This window comes from Plasmodium yoelii (assembly GCF_900002385.2).
Source record: "Plasmodium yoelii strain 17X genome assembly, chromosome: 8".
Classification (NCBI taxonomy): Eukaryota; Apicomplexa; class Aconoidasida; order Haemosporida; family Plasmodiidae; genus Plasmodium; species Plasmodium yoelii.
This window is the reverse complement of record NC_036180.2, coordinates 768,514-796,153: the sequence shown is the minus strand read 5'-3', so window position 1 is coordinate 796,153 and position 27,640 is coordinate 768,514. Positions and strand designations below refer to the sequence as shown.

Here is a 27,640-nt window from a genome sequence, read left to right as displayed (position 1 = left end):
GTATATTTCCAAATATATACATTTTATGTATGTCTGGTCAGAAATAAAAATATATATAATTATTTTATAAAATAAAAACAAAAAAGATAAAATATAGTTTTTTCAACATTTGGAAAATAGTTTATTATATTATCTTCTGTGCATTTTAACATTATTTTTATTCCTGTTAACTATATTTGAAATTTAATAAATATTTCCTTTATATATTTTCAAAAAAAAATTAATAATATTTAATACATAATTGAATTAATAAGTCATCTCGTGTGTTTTATATAAGCGCATATCAAACATACATTCCAATTCTGAGTGGTATACAAAAATCATCTTTTCAATTTTATTATTACTATTACTATTATTATTACTATTATATTACTATTATTACTATTATTATTATTATTATTATATATATACATACCATTTTTATAATTATTGTTATATATGTTAGATTTATTTTTGTGTAATATACATATAAATATTTTATGTAACGAATTAAAAATGTTTTATCTTTTTCCTATATCAGATTATTTAACTTGATTTGATATAAATTTGTTTTTCCTTTTTATTTTTTTTTTTACTAAAATATATTTTTATTTTATTAATCACATATTCACACACACACATGTATGTATAACCCATAAGTACAGGTTATATTTGTAATATCATTTATTTATATTAACAAATTAGTATATACAATTTATAAGATTCTGTATAGTTATCTATGCGATTATATTCAAATGTGTGTGTATATAAATAAGCATTATGTCCATGGGCATAGCAATGAATAGATCAATTTTTGTATAATATTTTTAAATGTGCTATTGAGACAATAACTTAGCATTTTAATTTTACCATTTATCATTTACCATTTATTATTTATTATTTTTTTTATAAAACATGTACATCTACTATATATATAATCTATTGTACGCCTTGCCTAGCGTTTCCACAAAATACATACACAATTATAAGTGTATATAACAAATAGTAGGCAATACGTTTTTATTATTTTTTTTATTTTTTTATTTATTCGTATCATTTATTATTTTTAGCTCTCTTTTTATATCGCCAAACAATGATATTGAGTGTGAAAAATTCAAAAATCAAGGGAATATATAGATCCGTGTCAAATTTTTGCAATTTAAATAAAATAAAAAATGTAAATTATATAAATAAAAAAAGAGAAAAAGTTGTTATTTTAGGATCCGGATGGGGTGGTATTCATTTTTTATTAAATATTGATTTTCAAAAATATGATGTAACATTAATATCACCAAGAAATTATTTTACTTTCACTCCTTTATTACCTTGCTTATGTAGTGGAACGTTAAATGTAGATGCATGTTCAGAAAATATTGAAACATTATTAAAAAAAAATAAAATATCTGGAAAATATTTAAAACTAGAATGTACAGATATAGTATATAAAGATAAATATATAAAATGTAAAGACAATGTAAATAATAATGAAATTAAAATAAATTATGATTATTTAGTTATTTCAGTTGGAGCCAAAACAAATTCTTTTAATATTAAAGGGGTAGATAAATATGCATTTTATATTAAAGATATAATTGATGCTTTAAAAATACGGACAAAATTTATTTCAAATTTAGAAGCATGTATAAAGGGGATAAAAGCAGGCGCAGTCACAAACACAATCACTAATGATAGTAGCAGTAGCATAAGCGATAGTAGCAGTAGCATAGGCGATAGTAGCAGTAGCATAGGCGATAGTAGCAGTAGCATAAGCGACGATTTGGCAAAAAAGATGCTACATATAGTTGTTGTTGGGGGTGGACCAACCGGAGTTGAGGTTGCAGCTGAATTGGCAGATTTTGTAAATAAAGATATTAAAAATAAATATAAAGAAATATATAAATATATATCTATTAGTATTATTGAAGGAGGAAATAATTTACTTCCAACATTTACACAGAATATATCAAAATTTACAGAAAAAATTTTTAAAAACAAATTAAATATAAATGTGTATACAAATTATCATGTAATTGAAATAGATGAAAATAATTTTTATATAAAATCAAGTATAAATAAAAATGAAGAACATAAAAAAATACCATATGGAATAATAATATGGGCTAGTGGTTTGGCTCAAACACCATTAATAAATAATTTTATAAAAAAAATACCTGAACAAGAAAATAACAAAAATTTAAAAGTTAATCAATATTTACAAATAATTGGAATCAAACCAAATAACATTTATGCAATAGGAGATTGTAAACAAATTAGTCCTATTAATTCTCATGAGCATGTTAATGAAATTATTAATTGTTTAGGAAATTCAAAAATTACATCAGATGTGTTAAAACAAAAATCGAAAGAGTTATCAAATATATTTCCTCAACTTAGTGACACAAAATGGGATTATAATAAAAATAAAAAATCAGAAATGTCAATAAAAGAATTACAAGAATATTTATTTATGATTGATAAAAATTATAAATCACCTCCACCAACAGCTCAAAATGCTAAACAAGAAGCTTTTTATTTATCAAATATATTCAACAATTATTTATACAATAGCAATAGCAATGGCAATACAATACCACCATTTATTGAAAAGTGGAAAGGTTCGTTAGCATATGTAGGAAATCACCAAGTGGTTGCTCATTTACCATTTTATGAAATTAAAGGGGGTCCCTTTTCTTTTACATTTTGGAAAATTGTTTATATGCAAATGCTATTAACTTGGAAATCACGTATTAACTTTATCTTTAGCTTTTTACGAACAAAAATTTATGGTAGGCCATTTATCTGATTCTAACACATGTTTAATCATTTCCCCAATTTTTTATTTTCTTCCTTTTGTGCATGCTTTGTTTATGTTCATCCATTTTTCATCCATTTCATCCATTTTTCCTTTTCAAATTTGCCAATTTAAGTTACACCCTCCAATGGGAATGTTATTATTCCAATTATAAAAATGAAAAGGGGGGGGTATAGTCGTTTATTAATGCACACAGATATATATGTATATGTATTTGCAAATAAATATGGAATGTTTCTTTAAGTTCTGTAAAAACATCTTAAAAAATTTTGAAACAAATTATTATGTACTTATTCATATAGAAACTTTATTTTGGTATTCTATATTTTTTTATACAAAATATTAGACAGTTATTATGTCGTAAAAATTGGTATTCTCTATTTTATTTAAATAAAAATGGTCGATATATGTGAACTACGGAGTGGTGGCATTTACGAAACAAAGAATTTCTTTTTTTGAATTTTAGAATCCGATATAAAGTCATGGAATTGGTTAAAAAGTTAATTAAGTAGGCAATAAAAATAAAAATAAAAAATAAAAAATAAAAATAAAAAAATGAAAATAAAAAAATGAAAAATTAACAAATGAGGGAAAGCTCGAATTTGTGCCCTTTTACACACAACAAAAAAATAGCAAAAATAGCAAAAATAGCAAAAAATAGCAAAAATAGCAAAAATAGCAAAAATAGCAAAAATAGCAAAAATAGCAAAAAAAATAGCCAAAAATACTTGCGAAATAGCCAAAAATACTTGCGAAATAAATTTAAAAGATAAACAAATGAGGAAAGAACATTATACAAAAATAAGACGATATGTGTATATCCTTTCCTAAATACAAATCAGTAAAAATGAAACGGATATGTATTTTTATTTCCCTTTAATAAATTATTAAAAATTCAAGAGATCTTTTTCAAATTGTTCCAACTCTTTGGCATCAAATTTATTTATATCATCACCAAAATTTAAGTCAACAAAATTTATGTCATCTATATTTATTTCTTTGTATTTTTCAATAATCTTATCTGAATCTTTTGGGAAATTTAAAATCGGATCTGTTTCGTTTTTTGTTTTTAAGTCAGGACTGTCATAATTGTCAAACTTGTCAAACTTGTCAAACTTGTCATAATTGTCAAACTTGTCATAATTGTCAAACTTGTCAAACTTGTCAAACTTGTCATAATTGTCAAACTTGTCATAATTGTCAAACTTGTCATAATTGTCAAACTTGTCAAACTTGTCAAACTTGTCATAATTGTCAAACTTGGCAGGACTGTGATTTTTGTGTGGTTGATTAAAATGAAAAAGAACTTCTTCACTATCACTATTTATCGGCATTTTGTTTATTTTATCATTAAAAGATGCATTATTTTCACCATCACTATTGATCGGCATTTTACTTGGTTGATCATTAAAAGATGCATTATTTTCATCAATCATATCATCATGTTTAGTTAATTTTTCTTGAGAGTTTGAGAATTCAGTTGGTTCAATACTATAATCATGTTTAGAATCTAAAGTTACACATTCATTATTCTCCACTTCATTTAATTTTATATTCATTAATTCTGTAGAATCAGATTTTTCCGAAATTCTTTTACTTTCAGCATATGCCTCATCAAAGCCTCTAATAAAGGAGGAAGATGCAGAATAAGAAAAAGTTACTAAATTATTTTTATTTGGAAAATTATTTCGTTGGTCCTCTACATTATCACATCTAATGCCAAAATGAGACGCGTCGTAACTGTTTTTTTGTTCGCTACATTTTGGAGGATAAACAAATTCTTCCTCTTGAATATACTCTTCAAAAATAGTTTGCTTATTTTGATAAATATAATCTGCTAATTCATTATATATAATATCTATATTAAAATAATAAGATTTCCAAAATGCTAGTTCATTCATATATGCAGGAACAATATAATTTTTTGTTTCTAATAAATTTATATCTTGTTTAAGAATTTCTTCACTTTGTATTTTTTTTTTTTCCCAATTAAAATTATAATTCTGTAATATGTTAGTATAAATAATTTTATTTTTATCTTTATTTAATTTTGATACTTGTTCATAAATTATTTGGTTAATTTTATTATCAGGTAGTTTTATAGGGCAAGACTCACAATATTTTTTTCTGTAAATTTTAGAGACCATAATATCTCCTTTTTTCCATGGAACAACTCTGGATAAATATATTTTGCAATCATTTAAGATCGAATTTGAACTGTGAGAATGTATATTATCCGAATTGATATTATGCGAATTTACATTTTCACTTCCATCGGTAGTTGTATTTATTTTTTCATGATATATATCACTAACTATTTTTTTAAAATTATTAATACCATTTACTATTTTATTATTATAATAAATAAATTCTGGAGATTCAGTTGCATTCAATATATATTTATTATTTATCTCATTTAGTTTATTATTAATGCTTGTTTTTAAACTTATAGAATCTGTATTATTATTCCCATCGTTCAAATCGATATCCACATTGTTTATATTTATTTCATTTATAATTGTGCTTATATTTTCTGCTTTTTTTTTTACCTGACTGCTTAATTCTTTCCACAACGAATACATCTTCAGTCAGCATATGGAAGCAGTTAAAAAATATAAAAATAAACAAATAAAAATAAACTGATAAAAATAAACTGATAAAAATAAACTAATAAAAATAAAAAGATATATAATATCTTTCACCCTTTTTAGCGTTATATAATTATTTCCAAACAGTACTGCCGTTGATTTACCTCCAATTTTCACACAACATTACTCAATAAAATTAAAATTATGGGGAAATTATTTTTTTCGAATTTATAAAAAAAAAAAGTTGTATATATAAATTACAGATTAAATACTATCTTTGCATATATTTTGTACAGTCTCTTATATATACAATTTTTTTTTTTTTTTTTTTTTTTTTTTTTTTTTTTTATGGTATATTAATTCTGATACTTGTGTTTTATTGAAATGGAAAAATATAATCTAACAAATAATGCATAAAAAAAAATAAGAGAAAATAAAATAAAAGTATAAAATAAGAAAAAATGTTGGAAAAATGGTAAAAAAATGCTGAAAAAAAAGACAATTATTTTTATTTATTTTATTTCTCTTCAAAAAAATAAAATAAAATATATGCACATATATTCTTATGTGTAAATAAATTAATGCGCATCATGTGGTATTAAAAAAAAAAAATAAAGATTATACTTATATATTCAATATTTATATGTATCCACTTTTTAAACCTTAAAAAAATAGCAATGCTAGATATATTTAATAGATATACCCTATATTTCAAAGTTCAAACTTTTATTTTTTTTTTTAATTCGATTTATAATAATACGAAATACAAGCTTATATTTCGTTCATTCACCAATTTATTTATATTTTTAATTGTTTATATATAATAATATAATTATATGTGTGTATATATATATATATAATAATTATGTATTATATGTACATATGTAATATGCAACTCCTTACGTTTTAATAATTTGCTAAATATTCGTTAATAATTGTTACACACAAAAAAATTATTTTTATGTGAATAAAAAATAGTCATGAGTATATAAAATAAGTTATTATTTTATTTGTGTGCACTCACAAACTTAGTGCAAGGCGTAGTTATATATTATTGTTGTATATACATCTCTTGTGGGAGATAATGGCATACGTGTATTTTTAAACTTATACATACATACAACGCAGTATAAATAAAATTTGTTATTAATATTATGTATTAATTTATTCCAAGTGGAATGAAGGCATGCATGTATCTACCTACGTATCCAGCTATATACGCATGTATGTATGCATTAATTAATTGCATATACATTTTTATACATTTAATTTGGGTGCCCATACACAGTTATTTCAAAACGATCTAACTATAATCACGACCATTTCGTAGGTATTTTTTGACGAATTTTACATTTTTTGAGATTAGAACATATTATAGTGAAACAGATAAATTACAAATACATGCATACATAAATATTTATATAATATATATAAAAATATATGAATGTATAACTGGGAATATATACATGTTTACGCACCTGTTTGATGTGCCAAAATGAATGAAGACGTATTGAAAAATATAAAAATCAATAATAATTTTTTAGAGTTTGAAGAAATAATAAAAGATATAAATACCCCTTTTAGTTTTATTGATTTAGTTGAAATTCCATGTGTACCTTTAGCTGATATATATGGATTATCATTACTTAGTAATGAAGCATATTTAGAATATAAAAATGGAATACGAGAAGATAAGTTAAAGACAGATGATGAAATCGTATTATCATTATTTTTTGCTGTAAAATTATATAAAAAAAATATTATAAAAATTAAATTTCCTTCTTATTATGATATAATCGAAACCTTAAAATTTGATCCAGTTTCAGTAACAATTGGATTGTTTAACCAATTTTATTTTGAAACGGCATATGAACTATGTAATATATTACCTACTAATGAATGGCCATCAACTAATTTTTATGATATATTAAGAAAAGCGGAAAAAACAAGAATACATTTTTTAATAAATAATAAAAAAAAATTAAATGCTTATTTCTTAGAAGGCCTTACAAACAAAGAAAAAAAAATTTATAAATATTTTATTGAAGGTACTTCCAAAGAAAGGGAAAGAATGAATAAAGAAACAACACTTTTTTATTTTTATGAAAAAGAAAAATGATAAAAGTGATGTCTAAAATTACATATACCAATGAAATATATTTATTTTATTTTTTTTGTTGTGTTTATAAAGATACATTTTACATGTATTATTTTTAATTATTAATCTACTTATGTATAAGTATGCATGTTGTAGCTATTATTTTATCGTTTTTTTTTTTTTTTATTTTTTTTATTTTTTCTTTCTCTCCTTTGTTTTAAAAATATTATTTGTTAATACAACATAAAATTAGCTAACTATTTGATAATATATTTTCACCATATTATGTCCATCATATGTGTGTGAAGTTTGGTTAACTTTTTTTTATGACAAAAATTCTGAACATGTCATAAAAATAAAGAAAAAAAAAACTTATATTTATGAACAGGCAATAAAAAATAGTTAAACATTTTTTTGGTTCATATTTTTTTTTTAAAATAAGTTGATAACTAAGCGTTATATATCACTTGTAAAGTTCTATAAAACAATCATGTCATAAATATAATAAAAAAAATGCAAGTATTATAACTTGAAATAATTGTATAAATGATAAAATATATAACTATTTATATGGACAATGTTAAAAATTTAAATTTAAATTAGTACCAAGTCGTATACAAACATTGGTTCAATAAAAAATGTGAATAAATTTATAAAAAATTAACAAAATAGTATGAACATATTAACATGTATTTAAATGTTTAAAATAATGAGAGATGGTGTATTATATAATAAAAATATGCAACTAAATAAATATTTCGTTTTAGAGCAAAACATTAACAAATATTAATAAAGGATGTGCATATATAATTCATAGTCACCTGACTTTTTATATATATGTATTTCTTGTGTGTGAATACGATAAAAACACCAATTAATGTCAACATTTAAAAACAAATTAATATAAATACACAAAACACAACTGTAGAAGTGTATCTACATACATATGTATGCAAATACATGCGTATATATAAGTAAGGAAGACATTTTTTAAAATGTATCAACACATCATAGCATGTTTTCAAAGAAGTGTAAATTAATGTAAATAAAGAATAAAAAATTTATAACAAGCTGTACTACTATATTATATACATATACATGTACATGTGGGTGGTCCAGTTAAGCTTCATTTGATGCCCTCTTTTCTCGTATTTCTGAAACCTTTAAGTATATACAAGATAATAAGGCAATAATTCCAAGGACGTTTAAGCCATAAGCAACTGGAAAATATTTTTTTTCTCCCATATTAATATATACAACATTTGTTAAATATGTCAGATAAAAATTCAAAAATAAAAATAGTGCACTAACTGCAAACATAATTCCACATAATTTTCCAAAATGTTCTTTTGAATATTTTTCATCAACATAACAATAAAAGCATGAAAATAAAAATGATATATACAAAAAGAATAAAAATATTGCAGCCATTCGACAATATACTGAATCAAATAATATTAACAAATAAGCTAATGATCCAAATGTGTTATTAGTTATAATACTATATACTGATCCAAACTTTCCTGCTAAATATCCAAATAATGGAGTCGGTATAAATGATAAAATTGTGGCTATAGAAAATATTGTTGTTAAATCATTATTATTCCATATAAATATTGATCTGTTTGTTTTCATAAAATAATCAAATTTGATCATACTACTACTGCAAATAAATGTTGTTATTAAATATTCCCATTTTTTTTTATGACCCCATAAAAGTTTGATTTTTTCAAATAAACCATCTTTATTACTGTTACTTAAATTATTATTTTTGTTACCCATTTCAATTTTATCTATATCATTTATCATATCTACTTTTGGTTTCTTATCTGTATGAGATGATCCAGTAGCAATTTCGCTACCTATTTTTGAAACTTTATTATATTTTTTTGGTACAATAAATAACCCAACCATAAATGAAAATAAACTACAAGTAAGTAAATAAAATATACATAAAATATAAAAATCATTAGTTTTAAAATTAAAAGTATAAAAAAATGCAATTTTTAATAATAGTCCAATTCCAAATCCAGTAGATCTAGCAGATCCTAATATTCCAAATACTAATGATTCTTTTTTGTTAAAATATTTAGATATTTTTAATAATGGAATAAATGATAAATCAGCTGATATACCCAAACATACAAAAAAAGCATACCAAGCATATGAATGTTTAATTATGCTTAATAATATAAACCCTAATGCTAATATGGATTGTCCCCATAAAAAACATACTCTTTCTCCAAATGTATCTAATACATATCCACTAATTGATGATAAAAAAAAATGAACAAAAAATGATATTGTGAATAAATTATTTACAGCTGCATCTCGATTACCACATGTTTCATAAATATTATTCTCATCAACTTTAAATGATTCTATTACATCTCCTTGTTTACATAATTCACTAAATGCTCCACTTTTGTAAATAATTGGTTGCCATCCACTAAAACCCCCATGTACAAAAGTTCCTATTGAAGCAACAATCGAATATATTACTAAAACAATCCATCTATTAATTTTCAAATCATTCATTTGCTCATTTTCATATTTCATTTCTGAAATTTCTTCATCCGCTTTATTTGTCATTATATATATGCATAGAAAAATTAATATATTATTATATAGATATCTTGAAAAAATAAAAATAAAATTTGGGGCTTTTATTTCTTCCTGTTATTTATGATATAAAAATATTTGCCTATTTTTGAAACAAGTCTATATATCCTTGAATTATTATTCTGACTTGTACATATATTGTGTGTAAATCGTTTTAAAATATCTGGACAATATATACTACATGTATAATAAAATGGAAGAAGTGTGACGAAATTTATATTTCCTTTTCTATATACTTATACATAAAAAATAAATATATAAGCATATAGAAAAATTTACAGTTACTTAATTATTTTTATAAGTCTTATTATATATTTTTTAAAAATTCAAAACGCGCTTTTAAACACAACTGAGACTGTTTAAAAAAATATATTATTTTGAAGAAGGCATTAAAAAAATATAAAATAAATATATATATTCCAAATAAATACATATATTCCAAATAAAAATAAAATGGAAACAAATAACAAACACAGTAAATTTGTTCAAAACAAAATAAATTTAAACATTCACCACATTGTGGGAATAAAAAATAACAAAATAATTAAATACGCCACTTATTTAAAATATATTTATGTATGTACATGCACAATGGCGTTTTAAATAAACTTAAATTATTTTTAATTATCTTTAATTATTTTTAATTATCTTTTATTATCTTTAATTATCTTTAATTATTTTTAATTATCTTTTATTATCTTTTATTATCTTTTATTATCTTTTATTATCTTTTATTATATATATATCAGAATTATAAAAAAATATATATGTAATATTATATTGTGGTTTCCCTTTAATTTGTAAAAAATAAACATGTAATTAAAATAGATTCTCAGTTTTATTCATATGTCAATAATACAAATAAACATATTTTTTTTTTTTTTTTATTCTAATAATTCGAAATATAAATTCAAAGATTTTTTTTATTCTCATTATTTAATTTGATTAATTTTGGTTAATTTTGATTAATTTTGGTTAATTTTATTAATTTTTATTAATTTTCTTCTTTTTTTTATTGAGAATTTTTAATAAACAAAATGTGTAATAATAAGTTAGGTTAACTTTTAATAATTACATGAAATATATTATGCTAATTATGTCACAATTATAGAACAAATATCATATATATTCTGATGGTACATATAACTTTTGCATATATGGACAATAAAAAAACAAATTTGTACTATCTTATATTTATACCAACTTTTTTAGTTAATAATTTTATCACTACCTTAAATATATTATCGATTTCATATTTATATTACGATAAAAATAACGAATTAGAACAAAAAAAAAAAAAAAAAAAAGTTAATTCATTATAACTTATTATGTTTAAAAAAAGCAACAAAAAAAATGTTTCAAAGAATGCAAAATATATTATCACTATCACTTACACATGTTATAATTTTTTTATATTTATGCAAATAAATAAACATACTATATGCATATGTATATATTATTGGGAAGCTAAATATTTTCTTTATCTTCCTCATTAAGGAAACATAAAAATATATTAACAATGGTTTTATTATAAAAAGGGATGATAACATTTAAATTATTAAGAATAAGGAAACAAATATAACTAATTTTTTTTTACTTATTTTGTATTATTTAATATTTGTTCATAAATCGGATGGAATTCTTATATTATTACAAAACGGATTTAATAAACAAACCAAATAATAATTAAATGTGTGTATTTTTTTTTTTTTATTCATTTGTGTGTGCAAATCATAATAGCTGAATATGGTCAGGTGAATATGGTCAGGTGAATATGGTCAGGTGAATATGGTCAGGTTAATATGGACAGGTGAATATGGTCAGGTGAATATGGTCAGGTGAATATGGTCAGGTGAATATGAACAGGTTAATATGGTCAGGTTAATGTGAACAGCTTTATTTGTGATTGTTTTGAAAAAAAATTTGTGTGCATATATATATTCACCCTTTTTTATGTATATAAATAAGGATTAAAAACATTTTTCTTAATTTTATTTTTTTCCATAATAAGGGAATTGTAGAATATTACTGTCTCATATATACAAATATATTTATAGTTTACTAAAATATGTTGTATTTTTTTTTTATTCTGCAAAATTATTTAATAAGCTTATATCATCATTATACAAAAGTTCAGCACATCCTTTTTTGTTTGCGTCTAAACACTTATCTACCCATTCACTATATACATCAATACATTCATCTAAATTTGTAATTTGACTAACATATTTTACTCCACATTTCAAACAATTCAATTCTCCTATTCCTCTAGATCTATACCTATAAGGTTTATAATTGAATATAAAAAGGGTTGTAAATATTATTGCTTGTTCAGAAAAAAAAATGATAAATATATAATAACCGAAAAAAAGATGACAAATATATAATAACCATGTATAATAAAGTGTAGGTAATAAATTAGGAATAAATGTATGGACAATATTCATTTGTTTTTTTTGTTTTTTTTGTAACTTTTACATTTTAATATCCACTGATTTTTTATAACTGCAAAAAGGGCAATTGAATTGTTTATCAAGTTTTATTGGTTTTTTTTTTCGTGGTTTTACTTTTTTAACTTTGCTTCGAGCCATTTTTTTCCATCAAAATTTTTTTATTTTATGTATTTGTTTGTAATTTGGTACTCTTTAAATATTCTCTATATAATACTAAATTTTATTGTTTATTTGTAAGTTCGGTTTAAATTAAAACCTACAATATATATATATGGCACGTATTTTACACGATAATTAAAAAAAATGATGAAAAAAATGATAAAAAAAATGATAAAAAAAAATGATGAAAAATAAATAACCTCTCCAATGTTATATAAAATTGTATTTTGAAATTAAAGGCAAATTAATAATAAGTAAATAACTTAAATATAAGGAATCGAGAAAATTCAAAATAGGCCCCATAAATATATTACCCAATCTTATATATATAAAATGTAAATATATAATATGTAAAATGTAAATAATGTACATGTATAATATATAAATATACAAAATATATTAACTAATTGAATGTCCAGGAATTTTCTAATTTAATTAATGTTGTTTGAAAAATGGGGAGAAAATAAAAAATTAAAGACGAAATGTTAAGAGGGGTGTTAAAATTAAAGATGGTAAATAATATTTTTTGTTCTATATAATATGTACATAAATATAAACTTTTTGTGATTTTATTTTGTTCTTTTGTTTTATTTATTTTTATTTATTTATTTTATTATTTATTTTATTATTTATTTTATTTATTTATTTTATTTATTTTTTATTTTTCCACCTATTCCTAACTCTTCCTCCCTTTTTAACTATAAAAAAAATGTCAAGTTAAAATATTCAATTAGCTATTAAAAAAAAGTAAAATACACAATATATATAATAATTTTCTTATTTAAATAATAATAACAAGGTAGTTTTTTTTTCAAACAATAAATTTTTATTCAATAAGCCGAGTATATATTTAAAGCGCCGGTAAAAGTCGTATACACTGTTATTTGACATAATGGTATTGAATATTTTGGATAAATTTCACAAAACTGTAATTTACTAAATTACAGACAAAGGTTATACATAAATGGATGTACTATTTAAATAAAAAATTCACAAAAAAAAATGTGAAATAAAATTAAGTAAAATTGATACATATTTATATTATTACTATTATTATTATCATTATTATTATCATTATTACCATTATTATCATCATGTAGGATACACACACATATATACATATACATAAAATGTAGAAAATATAATTTCGCATATTTTTCGTTTCCTACATTTGAAATTATTATTTTTAATGTTGAAAAAAAAAAAAAAATTAAGGAAAAATCAATTTAATAAAATGGTAAAAATAGTTATATAAAATTAACAGACATATGTATTTACACACTACTCTTTAAATAAGCATATATATTTTTCTCTCTTTTTCGGTTAGTATATTTATTTGTATATAAGCTTTCCTCTTATTAATCATATTCTATATCCTCATTCCCATCTTTAATTTATGTTAATATATTTGTCTATTGCACACAACTTTTCAAATTAAAAATTAAATAGAAAAAAAAAAAGTTAATCCTTTTTGGTGAAAGGTTATTAATTAATTTGTCTTAAATTTTATTTTCCTTAAATATGTTACAGCTTTTATTCCGTAATTATTGTTATAGTGGTTAAATTTTATTTATATATTATTAAATTGTTTGATAAATAAAAAAAAAAAAAAAAAAAAAAAATAGGATACAATTTATATATCATACATTATTTGTTGTTATTTTGAAAATAAAAAATATTTTTATTGGCAAACTTGATTAACCTCTAATGGAGGCCATTCAAATTGTTAAATAGAATAAAAAGAAAAAAATATAATGTCAGATAATTTAAAAATAGATGAAGATAACAATTTAACATTCCAAAATATCGAAACTAATAACATCACGGAAGAGGTAATATCAGAAAAAGGTAAAATATATCACGAAAAAAATGAACAGAATGACAATATTGGTAATAGCGGAAAAAATGTAAAAGAAGCATCAATTGGTATAAATACAGAGATAACAGAAAACGAGGTTACCAAAGTAGTAATAGATAATGAAGAAAAAAATATAAAATTGTTAAATAAAGATGTTGATTGTTCTTTAAGTTTAAGGGTTAATAAAGCTCCCGAATTAAATAAAACTCAAAATGAAACAATAAATAGTGATAGACAAAATAATGTCGAATATAATGAACATAATTATAATGGCATTAATACAACATGTGATGAAAAAGAATGGTCATATAATATTTCCAAAGAAATAAATAAAAGATTAGTAAATTTAGAAAATGAAATTAACGGAATAGATAAAAGTGTGGAAAAAACAAATTATGTTCTACAAAATATTCAAGGTGAAAATTTTGAAAATAATAATGATAAAGAGAAAGATCTTGAAGTGTTTTCACTTATAAATACAGTTAATAATTTTAAAAATGAAATCGAAAATGATAATAATAATATTTTTGAAACAATTAGTAAAAAAGGGCTACTATTTATACTAACTATACAAGAAATATTTATAAATAAAACACAACAAATATTATGTACAAAATGTTGTAATGAGATGCATTGTATAGATAATATTAATACAATTTTTAAAGATATTCTTAAATTGAAAATAGAAAAACAAACAAATGAAATATATATGGTTCGATTTTTAGAAAAATTAAAAACGGATTCTACAAAATCGAATAGAATACTAAAAGACAAAATAAATGAACAATATATTTTAATAAATAAATTAATTAAAGAAAAAGAAGTTCTTAACAATACAATAAATAAATTAAAACAAAATTTATTATTAATGCAAACTGAAAATAATGTTTCATCGTCAAATATCAAAATAAAAATACATAACCATTTTCTTATTTTCACAGATTATGTATATCAATTGTTATTAAAAATTTATTCTGAATTTTCAGAAAAAAATGATAAATTAGCTTGTCTAATTGATAAATTAAAATCGGTCATGTTAGAAGATCGAGAACATTTTCCCAATATTGAAAAAAAAAAAAAAAAAAAAAAAATACTTGGTCTTTTAGAAAATATTAATGAGACTGATAAAAAAAAATGCAAATCAGAAAAAACAAAGAAAAATAAAAGACCGAACAAAAAAAATAACACTAAGAATATCAAAAATAGTGATAATAAGGCAATTTCAAAAAGTAAACGTAAAAAAAATATTCAAAAAAATTCAGATAGTGAATATACAGAGAATATCAGTTCAACTTCATTATTTAATAAATCCAAATTATCAACTTGTTCAGGAAAAAATATGACTTGTTCAGAAAAAAATATGACTTGTTCAGAAAAAAATATGGCTTGTTCAGAAAAAAATATGGCTTATTCAGAAAAAAACGTGACTTGTTCAGAAATTCTTGATTCAGATAATTATGCTGAACAATTATCAAGCGAAATGTGTTTATCCGATTTAACAAATATGAATACAAAAATTTGGGGAGTTAATAAAAAAAAAAAGAAAAAAAAAAATAGTAATGACAATCGTAATGATAATAATAGTTTAGTTATTTGCAAAAACACAAAGGAAAATAGTTATCTATTAAAAAAGAAAAAAAAAATAAAATCACGACCCTTTGTTTATAATGAAAAAGAATTTGATAAAAACATAAATTCGAAAAGTTTTAAAAGTAGACAAATAAAAAAGGAATTAAATAAATATAAAAAACGTTATATAGAAGAGATAAAAAGAAATAAAACATTAAAATTTCTTCTAAAAAACAAGGTAATGATATAAAAAATATAGAGTCAATTAAATAAAACTAAATTATTCTGATATTCCTATAAATATATAATATTATAAATACAACATTTTTAATAAAATAAGTGATATAATTGAAAAAAGAGTAATAATTTACATCTTTTTTCGGAAAATTTCGATACTTTTTTTCTGTAGGATGAAGAAATAGAACAAATAAAAAAAGGACATCGTAGTGAAATGGAAAGACAACAAATAATGTATGAACAAAATGAAGAAAATCAAATAAAAAAAATAAATGAAATGAAAATATTATTGGATAATCATAAAATTAACAACGAACAGTTAGCAAATAGAAACAATGAATTTAATGAGCAAAATGATGAATTAAAAAAAAAAGTAGATATGTACATGTATTCAGAAAAAATATTAAATATATCACTTTCAAAAGAAAAAGAAATAAATAATAATTTATTATCAGAAAATATAAAATTAAAAAATATAATTCTACAAATTAATAATAAACAATATGAAAATCATATGGAAAATTTTACAAATAATCAAAATTTAAATTATATGAATAAAAATGAAATAAATGATCCAAATAATTATCAAGTATTTTACAGAAATTATCCTGATTCTTATATTAATGAAATAGACAAAAAATATTTTGATATACATAATTATATATCTACAAAATTTCCGAGACAAGATATGGGAAATTGCATAGATTGTATGCATGAAAATAATGGAACTAGAAATTTGAATTATAAATTAATAAATCACAAAAAAAAAAATAGAGATAAAAAAGATATAGACAGATGTAGATTCAATGATTCAAGTGATAGTTATGTAAATGTTAATAAACATAGTGATCACGAAAAATATTATAATAAATCTTTTAAAAAAAAATATTATCAAAATAATTGTAAATTTGGTGATATAGGTTCTTCATGTTATAGTGACAATTATATTGATGCAAAAAAAACAAGGAAAAATTATAAATTCGAAAAAAAAATAGATAGAAAAATTGAAAGAAAAATTGAAAAAAAAAACGAAAAAAAAAACGAAAAAAAAAACGAAAAACAAAATGAAAAACAAAATGAAAAACAAAATGAAAAACAAAATGAAAAAGCACAAAGATTGAAAAAACGAAACAACAGCATATCATCAGAAAGTATAAATAATAATTCAGATCAAAAAATCACAAATGAAATAAAAAAAGATCTTTTAAATTTCAATGAAACAAATTATAAAAATATGATAAAAAATATAACTAAAGAAAAAAATGAAATAGAAAAAATAAAAGAAGATGATTTATATTCTATATTTATGCAAAATTGGGGCGATTCAAATATGTTAAGTAATGAAAACATAGGAACACTAAATTTTAGTTCCTCTTTTTTAAATGATAATGAAATATCTATTAATGAAGAAATAAAAGACAAAGGTTTTAAAAGTGAAATAAATCTCAACAATTCTATTGATCTATCTTCACAAAATAATAAAATGTCTACAAAAATAAATCAGGAACAAAATTCAAGTCTATATTATAATAATGAAGTAAATAATTTAGAAACTGTTACACAAAATAAGGAAGAAAAAAATATAGAACAACAAACTTGGTCCAACCCATCAAATTCACTATATAATAATAAAAAAGATAAACAAAATTTAGAAATTTATAATTCAATGGGATTTATTCAAAGTTCTGAAAATAAAAATATCGATCTAAATAAAGATGAGAATAAAAATATCGATCTAAATAAAGATGAGAATAGTCATACTAATTTAGCAGAAACAATTGTTAATAAAATTTCTGATAAAGAAAATAATGAAGGGAATGATATTTTAATAAATTATGAATGGTACAAAAAAAATAAAGAAAAATATATGCACATAAGTTTAAAAAATAAAATAGATAATTCAAATGAATCCGAAATAACAAGAAAAGATGCGAAAAATGTTTTAATAGCTCATACATTAAATAAATTGGATCCTAGAATAGATAATAAAAATGTTCCAGAAAATACACCATCAAATATGTGGAACAATAATGATTTAAATTATATAACTAATAAAAAAAGTATTGACAGTCTCCATTACAATAGTAATTATTCTGACAATATTTCCAGAAATTTAAATGGCATTAGTTTAAATAATAGTGAAGCTCATGAAATTTGTAAATCCTTAAATCAGGAGTGCGATAATCAAAACGAGACATTTTTCCAGCCAATAAAAATCGACACCGATTTGGGGTCGAGAAAAGGTGCACTAAATGAAGTGGAAGACATACTAAAAAATAAATCGCCTGAAATTTCTATATCCACAGAATCACAAAAATTAGTTGATCAAACAGTTAGCGGTCAAACGAAGAATAAAAATACGATTTTGTGTAATGATGCAGTAAAATATATATGCACAACTAACAATAATAAAAATAATAACAATAATAAAAATAATAGTAACAGCATGGATAACACACAAAAAATAGTGAATCAAATCTATATTAACAATAATTCTTCCCTTTTAAATGCACCAAACCTTGCAAATAATATTTTGACTTATAGTTCCACTGGAAATTATAAAACGATTTCAAACAATACCATAAATTTAGATAGTATCAAACATGTTGATCAAATAAAACAAGAGAATATAAAAATTCACATGGAACCATCTCATATTTCAAATATAATAAATGAATATAACAATGATAATAAAAATAATTATGCTTTATTAAAAGAAAATGAACAATATAATATAAATTTAATTTCCCAAACAAATGATGTGTGCAAAAGTCCAACAAATCAAAATAAAAATACAAAAAATAGGGGTGTTCTTAGTAGAATATTACGAAAAAAATAATTTTTATGTCTTTTCTTCTTATAACCCCACATCGAAATATACATTCTATTTTTTATTATTCCATATTAAATATAAATAAATTTAAACCTTATCAATACAAGAATTGAGAAAAAAAAAAAAAAAAAAAAAAATAGCGTGAATTGGTGTGAAACTACAACATCGGAAATATAAGAAGAAAAGAAATGGGGATATAATATTATATATTTATTTAAAATTAAAAGAGACAAATTATTTATAAAAAAATTGGTTTCTAATTTTATGGTATATTACAATACTTGTAATACTATGTTTTGAAAATTCTAAAAAATTATGACTAAGCAATAATATATATGAATTGTTCATAATATTTTTTTTTTTTGGATATTATTGGTTGAATTTCGCTATTTATAAATCGGTATTACAAATTGTTTGTTACTCTTGATTTTTTATAAAATAATACAAAAATTAAAGACATGTTTAATTTATTAATACATAAGAGATAAAATATTAACGTAAACATCACACAAAGCATAACAAAATGAAACAAAAAAAAAAAAAACATAAAACAAAACAAAAAATATAAAATAAAAACAAAAACAAAAATCATACTATATTAATATGTATTATTTGTGTAACTATAATATTATGAACTTATTTAACATAATATATTTATAATTTTTTTATGAATGTTTTGATATTAATACTTTAAATTCTTCATATAAATCTGCATTAGTTTCCCCAAATATGATTTGAGCTTTTTTCAAGGTTTCATCTCGTTTTTGCTGATGATTGTTTAATTTTTTTATGTTGCTTAAAAATTGATTAAACTGTTCATATGTTAATCGACTTCGTGCATTACGAAAAAATGCTTTTCCGTCTGTATTTTTCTCAATCACGGGTCTGTTATAAAAATGTGCAAGAAGAAGAAAAATAAAATAAAGCGAAAATAAGCGATAATAAAATAGACAAAAAATAGACAAAAGAATTCAAGCAAAATTGTATTTTTTTTTCATAAATTACGTATTTCCCAAATAAGGAGAATTAAAATTTCCATTAATAATACTATGGGCATCAGAATTTACAATTTTGTTTATTAAGTTTTGGCATGTATCATCATTTCCATTAATTTCAAGCATCGTTCTTGGGGCAGTTGTTTGAAGCATATCATCAGCTGAATAATACTGCGTAAAAAAAAAAAAAAAAATGAACAATAATAATAGTAGTAATAGTAGTAGTAGTGGTAGCAGTAGTGGTAGTGGCAGCACTGCTTAAGCATGGGGACACATTTTCAAACTATTTTTATTTACCTTATGAGCATCTTCAACATCATGTTCTTCTTGAATTGAGTTAAGAACAGCTTTCTTTAAATTTTCCAATCGATCAATATCTCGATTTAGCTGAAAAAAAAAAAAAAAAAAAAAAAAAAAAAAAAAATATATATTATATATATATATATATATATATATATATACTTTTAGTTTTCCTACACAATTGTGAACATTTTGATTGATACAAATTTATATCGATTTTTTTTTTATGATATTTATAATTTATTTACTTTTTTAATTGTAAAGATTAGTTGTTTATTTTCTTCAGATAATTGATTTCCTCTTTGAGTTGATTCAATTAGTTGAACTTCCAAATTGCTGTATTTTTTTTGAATAGATGATAACTAAAAAAGTGGAAAGAAGGGAAACACATTCACGTGTATATATACGCACATATATACGCACATATATATGCAGATATTAAGGTATATGCACATATTTATATGGATATATAAAAGAACCTGTTCCAGTTTTTCAGTAAGCTGTCCTTTTAAAGATCGTATTTCTGCTTCTTGTGATGTTACTCTTGTTTTATATGCATTAGTCACAATTTTAAATCCTAAAGCTAGTTGCTCTGAAATTTTATTATTTTAATTAATAATGAAAAAAAAAAAAAAAATAATATGTGCACATTAGTGATGAGGATAAGACAATGTTATAAAAATATTTATAATTTCATGATTGGTTCAATAATATATGAATTTACCATCTGCATCAGAAGGTAGCCAACTTAAATCTGTAGTTCCGGTGTTTGCCATCTTTAAATTTGATTTTTCAAATAATTTGAAAACAAACACTTATACAAAAAAAATATTAAAAAATTATAAACTTTTGAATATAATAAAAAATTACATAAAAATTAAACCATAAAAAAAGTTTGACAACATTTATATATATTGTTACAAATTACTATAAAAAATTTTCATATAGAAAACTTATTCTACATATGTATATATATAATTAAGGAAAAACGTAGCTGTTTTTTTTTTTTTTTTTTTTAATTTCAAATATTTTTATAAGGTAAAATATAGAATGTTTAAAAATAAATTTATTATATATTTCCTAAAAAATTTACACAAATTTGTACATACATACGTACATATATTATGTGGTAGTTCTTATATAATTTGTCTAACCCGCACACAATAATATTTAGTGATTTTGCATAAAGTAAAAAAACAAATAAAAAAAGAAATAAAATATGAAATAAAATATGAAAGAAAATATACACAATATTGTTTAGAAGAAATGTGCACATAACTATTTATAATGATGATATACAAAAAAGTGAAAGAAAAAAAAAAATGTATTATATATGTATTATATTTGTATTATATATGTATTATGTATGTATTATGTATGTATTATGTATGTATTATATATGTATTATATATGTATTATATATACACATACATGCTAAGTGAATAAACAAAGGATGTGGCATTAATTAAATATATCAAAATAAATAAAAATATGAAATTTATTAAATAATATAAAACAACTACATTGCCAATTTCCCACGAAAATTTAATATGCTTTATTAGTGCTTCCAAATTTATAGAAAAGTTATAATATAAATTATTCCCATATATATATGGATACATACATATTTACATAATTCCTATATGTATGCACGCATTATATTTTTAAATATATATAATAATTTTTATAAAAATAGAATTAATATAGAGTATAAATACTATATAATAATAGATCATATAGGAAAATGTGTAATGATAAAGAAATTGGAAATTTTGAAAAAAATATATCTACTTAAAAAAAAAAAAAAAAATTAACACCTTCATAATGTAGTATATAAATAATAACTTTTGATAAAAAATGTTATATCAATGAGGATATATAATTTGTATAAAAATAAGTTTTTCCTTTGATATATACTTAACATATTAATTATAATAAAAAAATAGACGAAGAAACAAATTTATATTTATTATCTTTTTGTATATATACAAAAGTTTAATTTGAGAATTGTTAATAATAAAAATATGACAATCTATATAAAAGAATAATATTATATGTCCAGACAAATTTATTACTTTAATATATTGTAGAAAATATTTCATATAAAATGTTTGTATTTTATTTTTTTTTTTTATGTTATAATTTGTGTGCACTTACTATGCAGAATTTCTCTATATATTTCATTTATGTTAATAATAAATATGTTCATAAATATAATGTTTATTTATTTGTGAAATAATTATTATATAAGTATTGGTTGGCAATACATAATTTAAAATAGTTATATAATACCTATATTTATATTCATTCTTAAAAAAGTGAAATATTTTCTCCTTTTTTATGGAAAATATAAAATCCAAAATGACATAACAATGTCTACTTGTAATTATAATAACCCCCCAAAAAAAAAAATTATTTTATTTTTTAAATATTTTTATTTATTGCTTGTATTTAAAACAAGTGAGAAAATGACTAAACATATTTATTGGTTATAAATTATTTTTCTCAAAAATTAAATTGGCTTATCATTACTCTTTTCTTATAAATCTGAAAAAATGTCATGTACACATATCTATATAAGCATATACAAATATATGCAAAATAAAACACATACAGATAATATGGTTAAAAATGAAAATATAACAAATAATATGGTTCAAAATCAAAAGCAAGTTTTATCATTATTATACTAAAAACAAATAACTTTAAATAATAATATTTGAAATGGGCTTACAAATGTTAGAAATTAAGTCTCCAAAATAAAAATTGGAAAATATAATTTATAAAAAAAAAATTAAAAATATGTAATTTTTTTTTTTTTTTTAATTATGGCTAGCTATGTACAGGCAATATATAACAAAATGAAATTTATTTATTTTATAACCACAGGTATGAAATGTATAGATAATACTATATATATGAATTTGATTAAATTTTTATTCTTAATCTCTTTAGATGGAATTGTTTAAGTAACGGGGTTCAATAGTGTATTATTCTTAATTGGGGAAATAAATAAGGAATTTTTATTTTCATTTCACCATTTTTTTTTTCATTTCAACAATTGTTTTTTTTTTTTCATTTCAACATTTTTTTTCTCCGCCACAAAATTCATAGCCATTCTAAAATAAATTTTTTAAAAATTGTAATTAAGATATCAAAATAAATGATATAAAAAAAGAAGAAGAAAATAAGTAAATATATATATATATATATTGTATTTTACGCAAAATATCGTTGTAGTATATACATATGTATGCGCGTAAGTGTAGCAACAAGCTCTATGGTAACTTGATGAGAGATTCCTACTTTTACGGTATGAAATTTATTTAAACAAACATGTTTAATGCTTTTCAAAATTGCATTAATAGTTTATTTTTTGTTCTTTAATTATGTTTATCTATTAAAAAAAAAGCAAAGGAAATTTTATAATTTTCAAATCATGGATACCAAAAATATAAAAAGTTTGAATGATGTTAAGGAGAAACTAAGATATAAAAAAGAAGCATATTGTTTATTATTGAATAAATATAAAGTAAGTGATATTTTAAAAAATAAATATGTCAAATTTTGGTTATTAAATATATACAAATTTCCATCTGTTTTAATTTATAACGATTATAAAAATTTAACAGAAGATCGAGATGGTGAAAATATACTAAAATGCATGTATAACTATTTTGAAAAAAATAAAAAAAGTGAAATATTTGATAAAAATTCAGAAACAGTACATGAAAAGTTAATTGAAAATTATAAAGATTCTGATATTGCATTAAATAATAATATTGTTCAAAATTCTGATGAGGATATCTTTAGATTAGTGCCTCTGAACAATTATTTTGATAAGGTTGTAAATGATTTATTTAAGACAGAAGAAAATATTCATGTTGGCAATATAAATAATGAAAGAAGAGATGATGATAATGATGGTAACGATAATGACAATGATGGTAACGATAATGACAATGACGGTAACGATAATGACAACAACTTTCTATCGGAGCATGAATCCCACTTAGGCCTTAATAATGTCGAAATAAATGATGATAAAAAAAAAAATAGCATAAAGAGAAAACGAAATATATACGAAATGGACCATATTGGTGAACATGATATTTGTGGGTTTAATGATGAAAATAAATATATAGATATGGAAAATATATACAAAAAAAATAAGATTGATTATGCTAAAGAATTATTTAATGAGATAAAAAAGAATAATATAAAAATAAAAGTAGTAACTTTAAATTTTGGATATGAAAATATGAATACATCGGAAGTTTTAAGACATATTTTTCCATCAATTAATGAAATAATACATAAATTTGAAATTATTGGACATATTGCACATTTAAATTTTTGTAATAAATTAGAAGATTGTAAAAAAATTATTGCGGAAGTTATTTTAGATAAAAATAAAAGTATAAAAACAGTTATTAATAAAAAAGATATATTAAATAATGTTCATAGAACATTTAATATTGAACTTTTAGCTGGAGAAAAAAATTATATTACGGAACTAAAAGAGAATAATATAAAAATTAAAGTAAATTATGAATTGATGTATTGGAATTCCAAATTAAAAAAAGAAAGAGATCGTATTTATAATATTGTTCAAAACAATTCAATTATTTTAGATGTTTTTGGTGGGGTAGGTATATTTAGTTTATTGTTAAGCTCAAAAAGTTGTTTATGTTTTTCTAATGATATTAACACACATGCATATGATTATATGAATATAAATATAAATGTTAATAAAAAAAAAAATATTTTAACATATAATTTGGATGGAAGAAAATTTATTGAAAAAATGATCGAATTAAATATTTTTTCAATAAATGATTCAAATATATTAACTATGTATATAGACGAACAAAATAAAAAAAATGTATCCATGGAAATTATAAATAGCAAAGATCATGCGCTTACAGCAAAGAAACTAAAAGAGAATAAAAATAATAATTATAGAAAAAAAAAACAGCAAATTATTTTGGAAAATGAAAAAAATAACCTAACAAATTATGAACACAACACTACTAACTATACTTTGGAGGTGGATACAAAAAATGAACTGAATAAAAACATTCAAAGTGAAAACATTCAAAGTGAAAAATGCAATTTAGATAATAATCAGAAAAATGTCATAAATAGTACTAATAGCGATAATGATATATATGTCAATACTAAGCAAGACCCATTATGTACTACTAAAAAAGAAGATATAAATAAAAATATAGATAACGAAAAAAATCAATCAAAAATCGAAATAAATCTGAACAATTACAATGATATACATGTATTAATGAATTTACCACAACTTGCTTTAGACTTTTTGGATGTTTTTAAAAAAATAAAAAAAAAAAAAGAAAATGACAAAATAAGAAATATATTCATACATTGTTATTATTTTTCTAACCCAGAATCTTTTTATGAACATGCAGAAAAAAATATTATGTCACATTTTAAGAAATTACCTAAAGAAATGAAAGTTACAGAGGTAAATGCAAAAATAAATGACATTATAACTACACTATTTTATATTATAATCTTAATTAGCTCTATTGTTTTTTTTTTTTTTTTTTTTTTTTTGGTTGTATTTTATTATGGAAACATATTTTCATATAAATGTAGTGAATATAGTAGTTGTACAAATATATATTCATATTATGTCATTTTATCAATTAATTTTTTTATTTAGATCCGGAAAGTAGCTCCCAATAAATTAATGTACGTTGTGGAATTTAATTTAAAGGAATTATTGGAATCATAACATCGATTATTTATGTGTGTATAATATATAGAGAATGTATAAACAGACAAATTTGCATTCAATTATTCATCCCAAAGATATTTTATTTTGAAAATTAAAAAACTAAGAAATATGTATATTGAGAAAGATTTCTTTTTAATTCATATACACAAGTATGCAAAAAAAAAAAAATATTAAAAAAAATTATGAACATACATAACAAATATGGCTTTTTTCCCAAATATATTATTCTGTATTTAAAAAATTTTTAATTTTAGATATTATTCGTTTTTTTTTTTTTTTTTTGTATTTGTTAAAAACATGATAATTCTACCACATTTTTGATAAAGACATTTTATATAAATACTTTATAACCACTATATACTTATTTATATGTTGTATGAGTTTAAGAATTTTACACATTTTTTTAAAATGAAATAGTGTAATAAAAAATATGAACAACTAGCCATTTTTTAAACAAATATCTAGCTAAAAAGTGATATTTTGGCTATATAAAAAAAAGGAAACTAATAAATTTGTTCTGAACAATGAAAACATATTATATAATAAAAAAAATAATAATTTCAATTTACAGAAAATTAATGTTTCTATGTTTAGGGTTGTATTTTTTAGCTTAGGAAAATATTTATATAAATTAAATAGTGATGTTAACTTTTATTTTTTGCCCTAACAAATTTTTAATACATTTAGACTAATTGCTTTTATGTGCTATATAAGGAAAATTATAAAAAATAAGAAAAAAAAGGATTAAATTAGAATAATATTTTACAAAGTATACACTTAAGCAAACTTTTTTTTTCACAATTTTTTTTTATCATTAGTCTGTAATAATTCATAAAAAAATACCTGACATATAAATTTCAAATTATAATTAATTAAATATGAAATGTATCTTTTTTTTTATTATATGTATTTGTTCATTATTTATTAAGCCAAATTCCTACAATGTAATCATGGTACTATATATTAACCAAAATAAGTAATGTATGAGATTGGTTATATAATTATATTTCCATAAAAAAATATATATATTAGTAGTAAAAACAAAGGAATATATTTTCCATTATGCAAATATATCTTTATTTGCTTAAAAACAAGTTTACAATTGTTACAAAAGTGTTTGATATTAATATATTTTTCTTCGTTTTAAAAAAAATGCGCGTATTATTGTGATTAAGTAAAAATCCGAATGTATACATATATATATATAATAAAATTATTAAATAAATATAATCATCATTTTTATAATTATTTTTTACAAATTTGGGAAAACACCCAACTTGACATTTGAATGGTTAATAAAAATACATAAAAAGCGCACAAATATATGCATACATATATATAATACATACATATACATACATGCATAC

At 21.0% G+C, this 27,640-nt stretch overlaps 8 protein-coding genes across 8 annotated transcripts; 4 read left to right on the top strand and 4 right to left on the bottom strand.

Annotated features, from left to right (window-relative positions):
- Positions 1-1,072: 1,072 nt before the first annotated feature.
- PY17X_0819300 (type II NADH:ubiquinone oxidoreductase, putative) lies at positions 1,073-2,782 on the top strand (the record flags this gene model as incomplete). The annotated part of the gene is made up of 1 exon (XM_726330.2): positions 1,073-2,782. One exon carries the CDS (start codon positions 1,073-1,075, stop codon positions 2,780-2,782), a length of 1,710 nt encoding a protein of 569 aa, XP_731423.2.
- Positions 2,783-3,678: 896 nt separating this feature from the next.
- Positions 3,679-5,373, bottom strand: PY17X_0819200 (BSD-domain protein, putative; the record flags this gene model as incomplete). The annotated part of the gene is made up of 1 exon (XM_726331.1): positions 3,679-5,373. The coding sequence occupies one exon, from the start codon at positions 5,371-5,373 to the stop codon at positions 3,679-3,681; it is 1,695 nt and encodes a 564-aa protein (XP_731424.1).
- Positions 5,374-6,874: 1,501 nt separating this feature from the next.
- On the top strand, positions 6,875-7,498 carry PY17X_0819100 (GINS complex subunit Psf3, putative; the record flags this gene model as incomplete). Its single annotated transcript, XM_725473.1, has 1 exon — positions 6,875-7,498. The coding sequence occupies one exon, from the start codon at positions 6,875-6,877 to the stop codon at positions 7,496-7,498; it is 624 nt and encodes a 207-aa protein (XP_730566.1).
- Positions 7,499-8,596: 1,098 nt separating this feature from the next.
- On the bottom strand, positions 8,597-10,069 carry PY17X_0819000 (apicomplexan amino acid transporter ApiAT2, putative; the record flags this gene model as incomplete). The annotated part of the gene is made up of 1 exon (XM_725472.2): positions 8,597-10,069. The coding sequence occupies one exon, from the start codon at positions 10,067-10,069 to the stop codon at positions 8,597-8,599; it is 1,473 nt and encodes a 490-aa protein (XP_730565.2).
- Positions 10,070-12,183: 2,114 nt separating this feature from the next.
- PY17X_0818900 (transcription elongation factor 1, putative) lies at positions 12,184-12,690 on the bottom strand (the record flags this gene model as incomplete). Its single annotated transcript, XM_721921.1, has 2 exons — positions 12,184-12,379; positions 12,578-12,690. 2 exons carry the CDS (start codon positions 12,688-12,690, stop codon positions 12,184-12,186), a joined length of 309 nt encoding a protein of 102 aa, XP_727014.1.
- A 1,775-nt stretch (positions 12,691-14,465) lies between these two features.
- PY17X_0818800 (conserved Plasmodium protein, unknown function) lies at positions 14,466-19,214 on the top strand (the record flags this gene model as incomplete). The annotated part of the gene is made up of 2 exons (XM_725174.2): positions 14,466-16,376; positions 16,548-19,214. The coding sequence occupies 2 exons, from the start codon at positions 14,466-14,468 to the stop codon at positions 19,212-19,214; spliced, it is 4,578 nt and encodes a 1,525-aa protein (XP_730267.2).
- Positions 19,215-19,873: 659 nt separating this feature from the next.
- PY17X_0818700 (conserved protein, unknown function) lies at positions 19,874-21,279 on the bottom strand (the record flags this gene model as incomplete). The annotated part of the gene is made up of 6 exons (XM_725175.1): positions 19,874-20,093; positions 20,214-20,374; positions 20,501-20,590; positions 20,752-20,865; positions 20,983-21,095; positions 21,228-21,279. 6 exons carry the CDS (start codon positions 21,277-21,279, stop codon positions 19,874-19,876), a joined length of 750 nt encoding a protein of 249 aa, XP_730268.1.
- A 2,567-nt stretch (positions 21,280-23,846) lies between these two features.
- On the top strand, positions 23,847-26,270 carry PY17X_0818600 (uncharacterized protein; the record flags this gene model as incomplete). Its single annotated transcript, XM_719321.2, has 2 exons — positions 23,847-25,997; positions 26,199-26,270. 2 exons carry the CDS (start codon positions 23,847-23,849, stop codon positions 26,268-26,270), a joined length of 2,223 nt encoding a protein of 740 aa, XP_724414.2.
- Between the last annotated feature and the right edge of the window lie 1,370 nt (positions 26,271-27,640).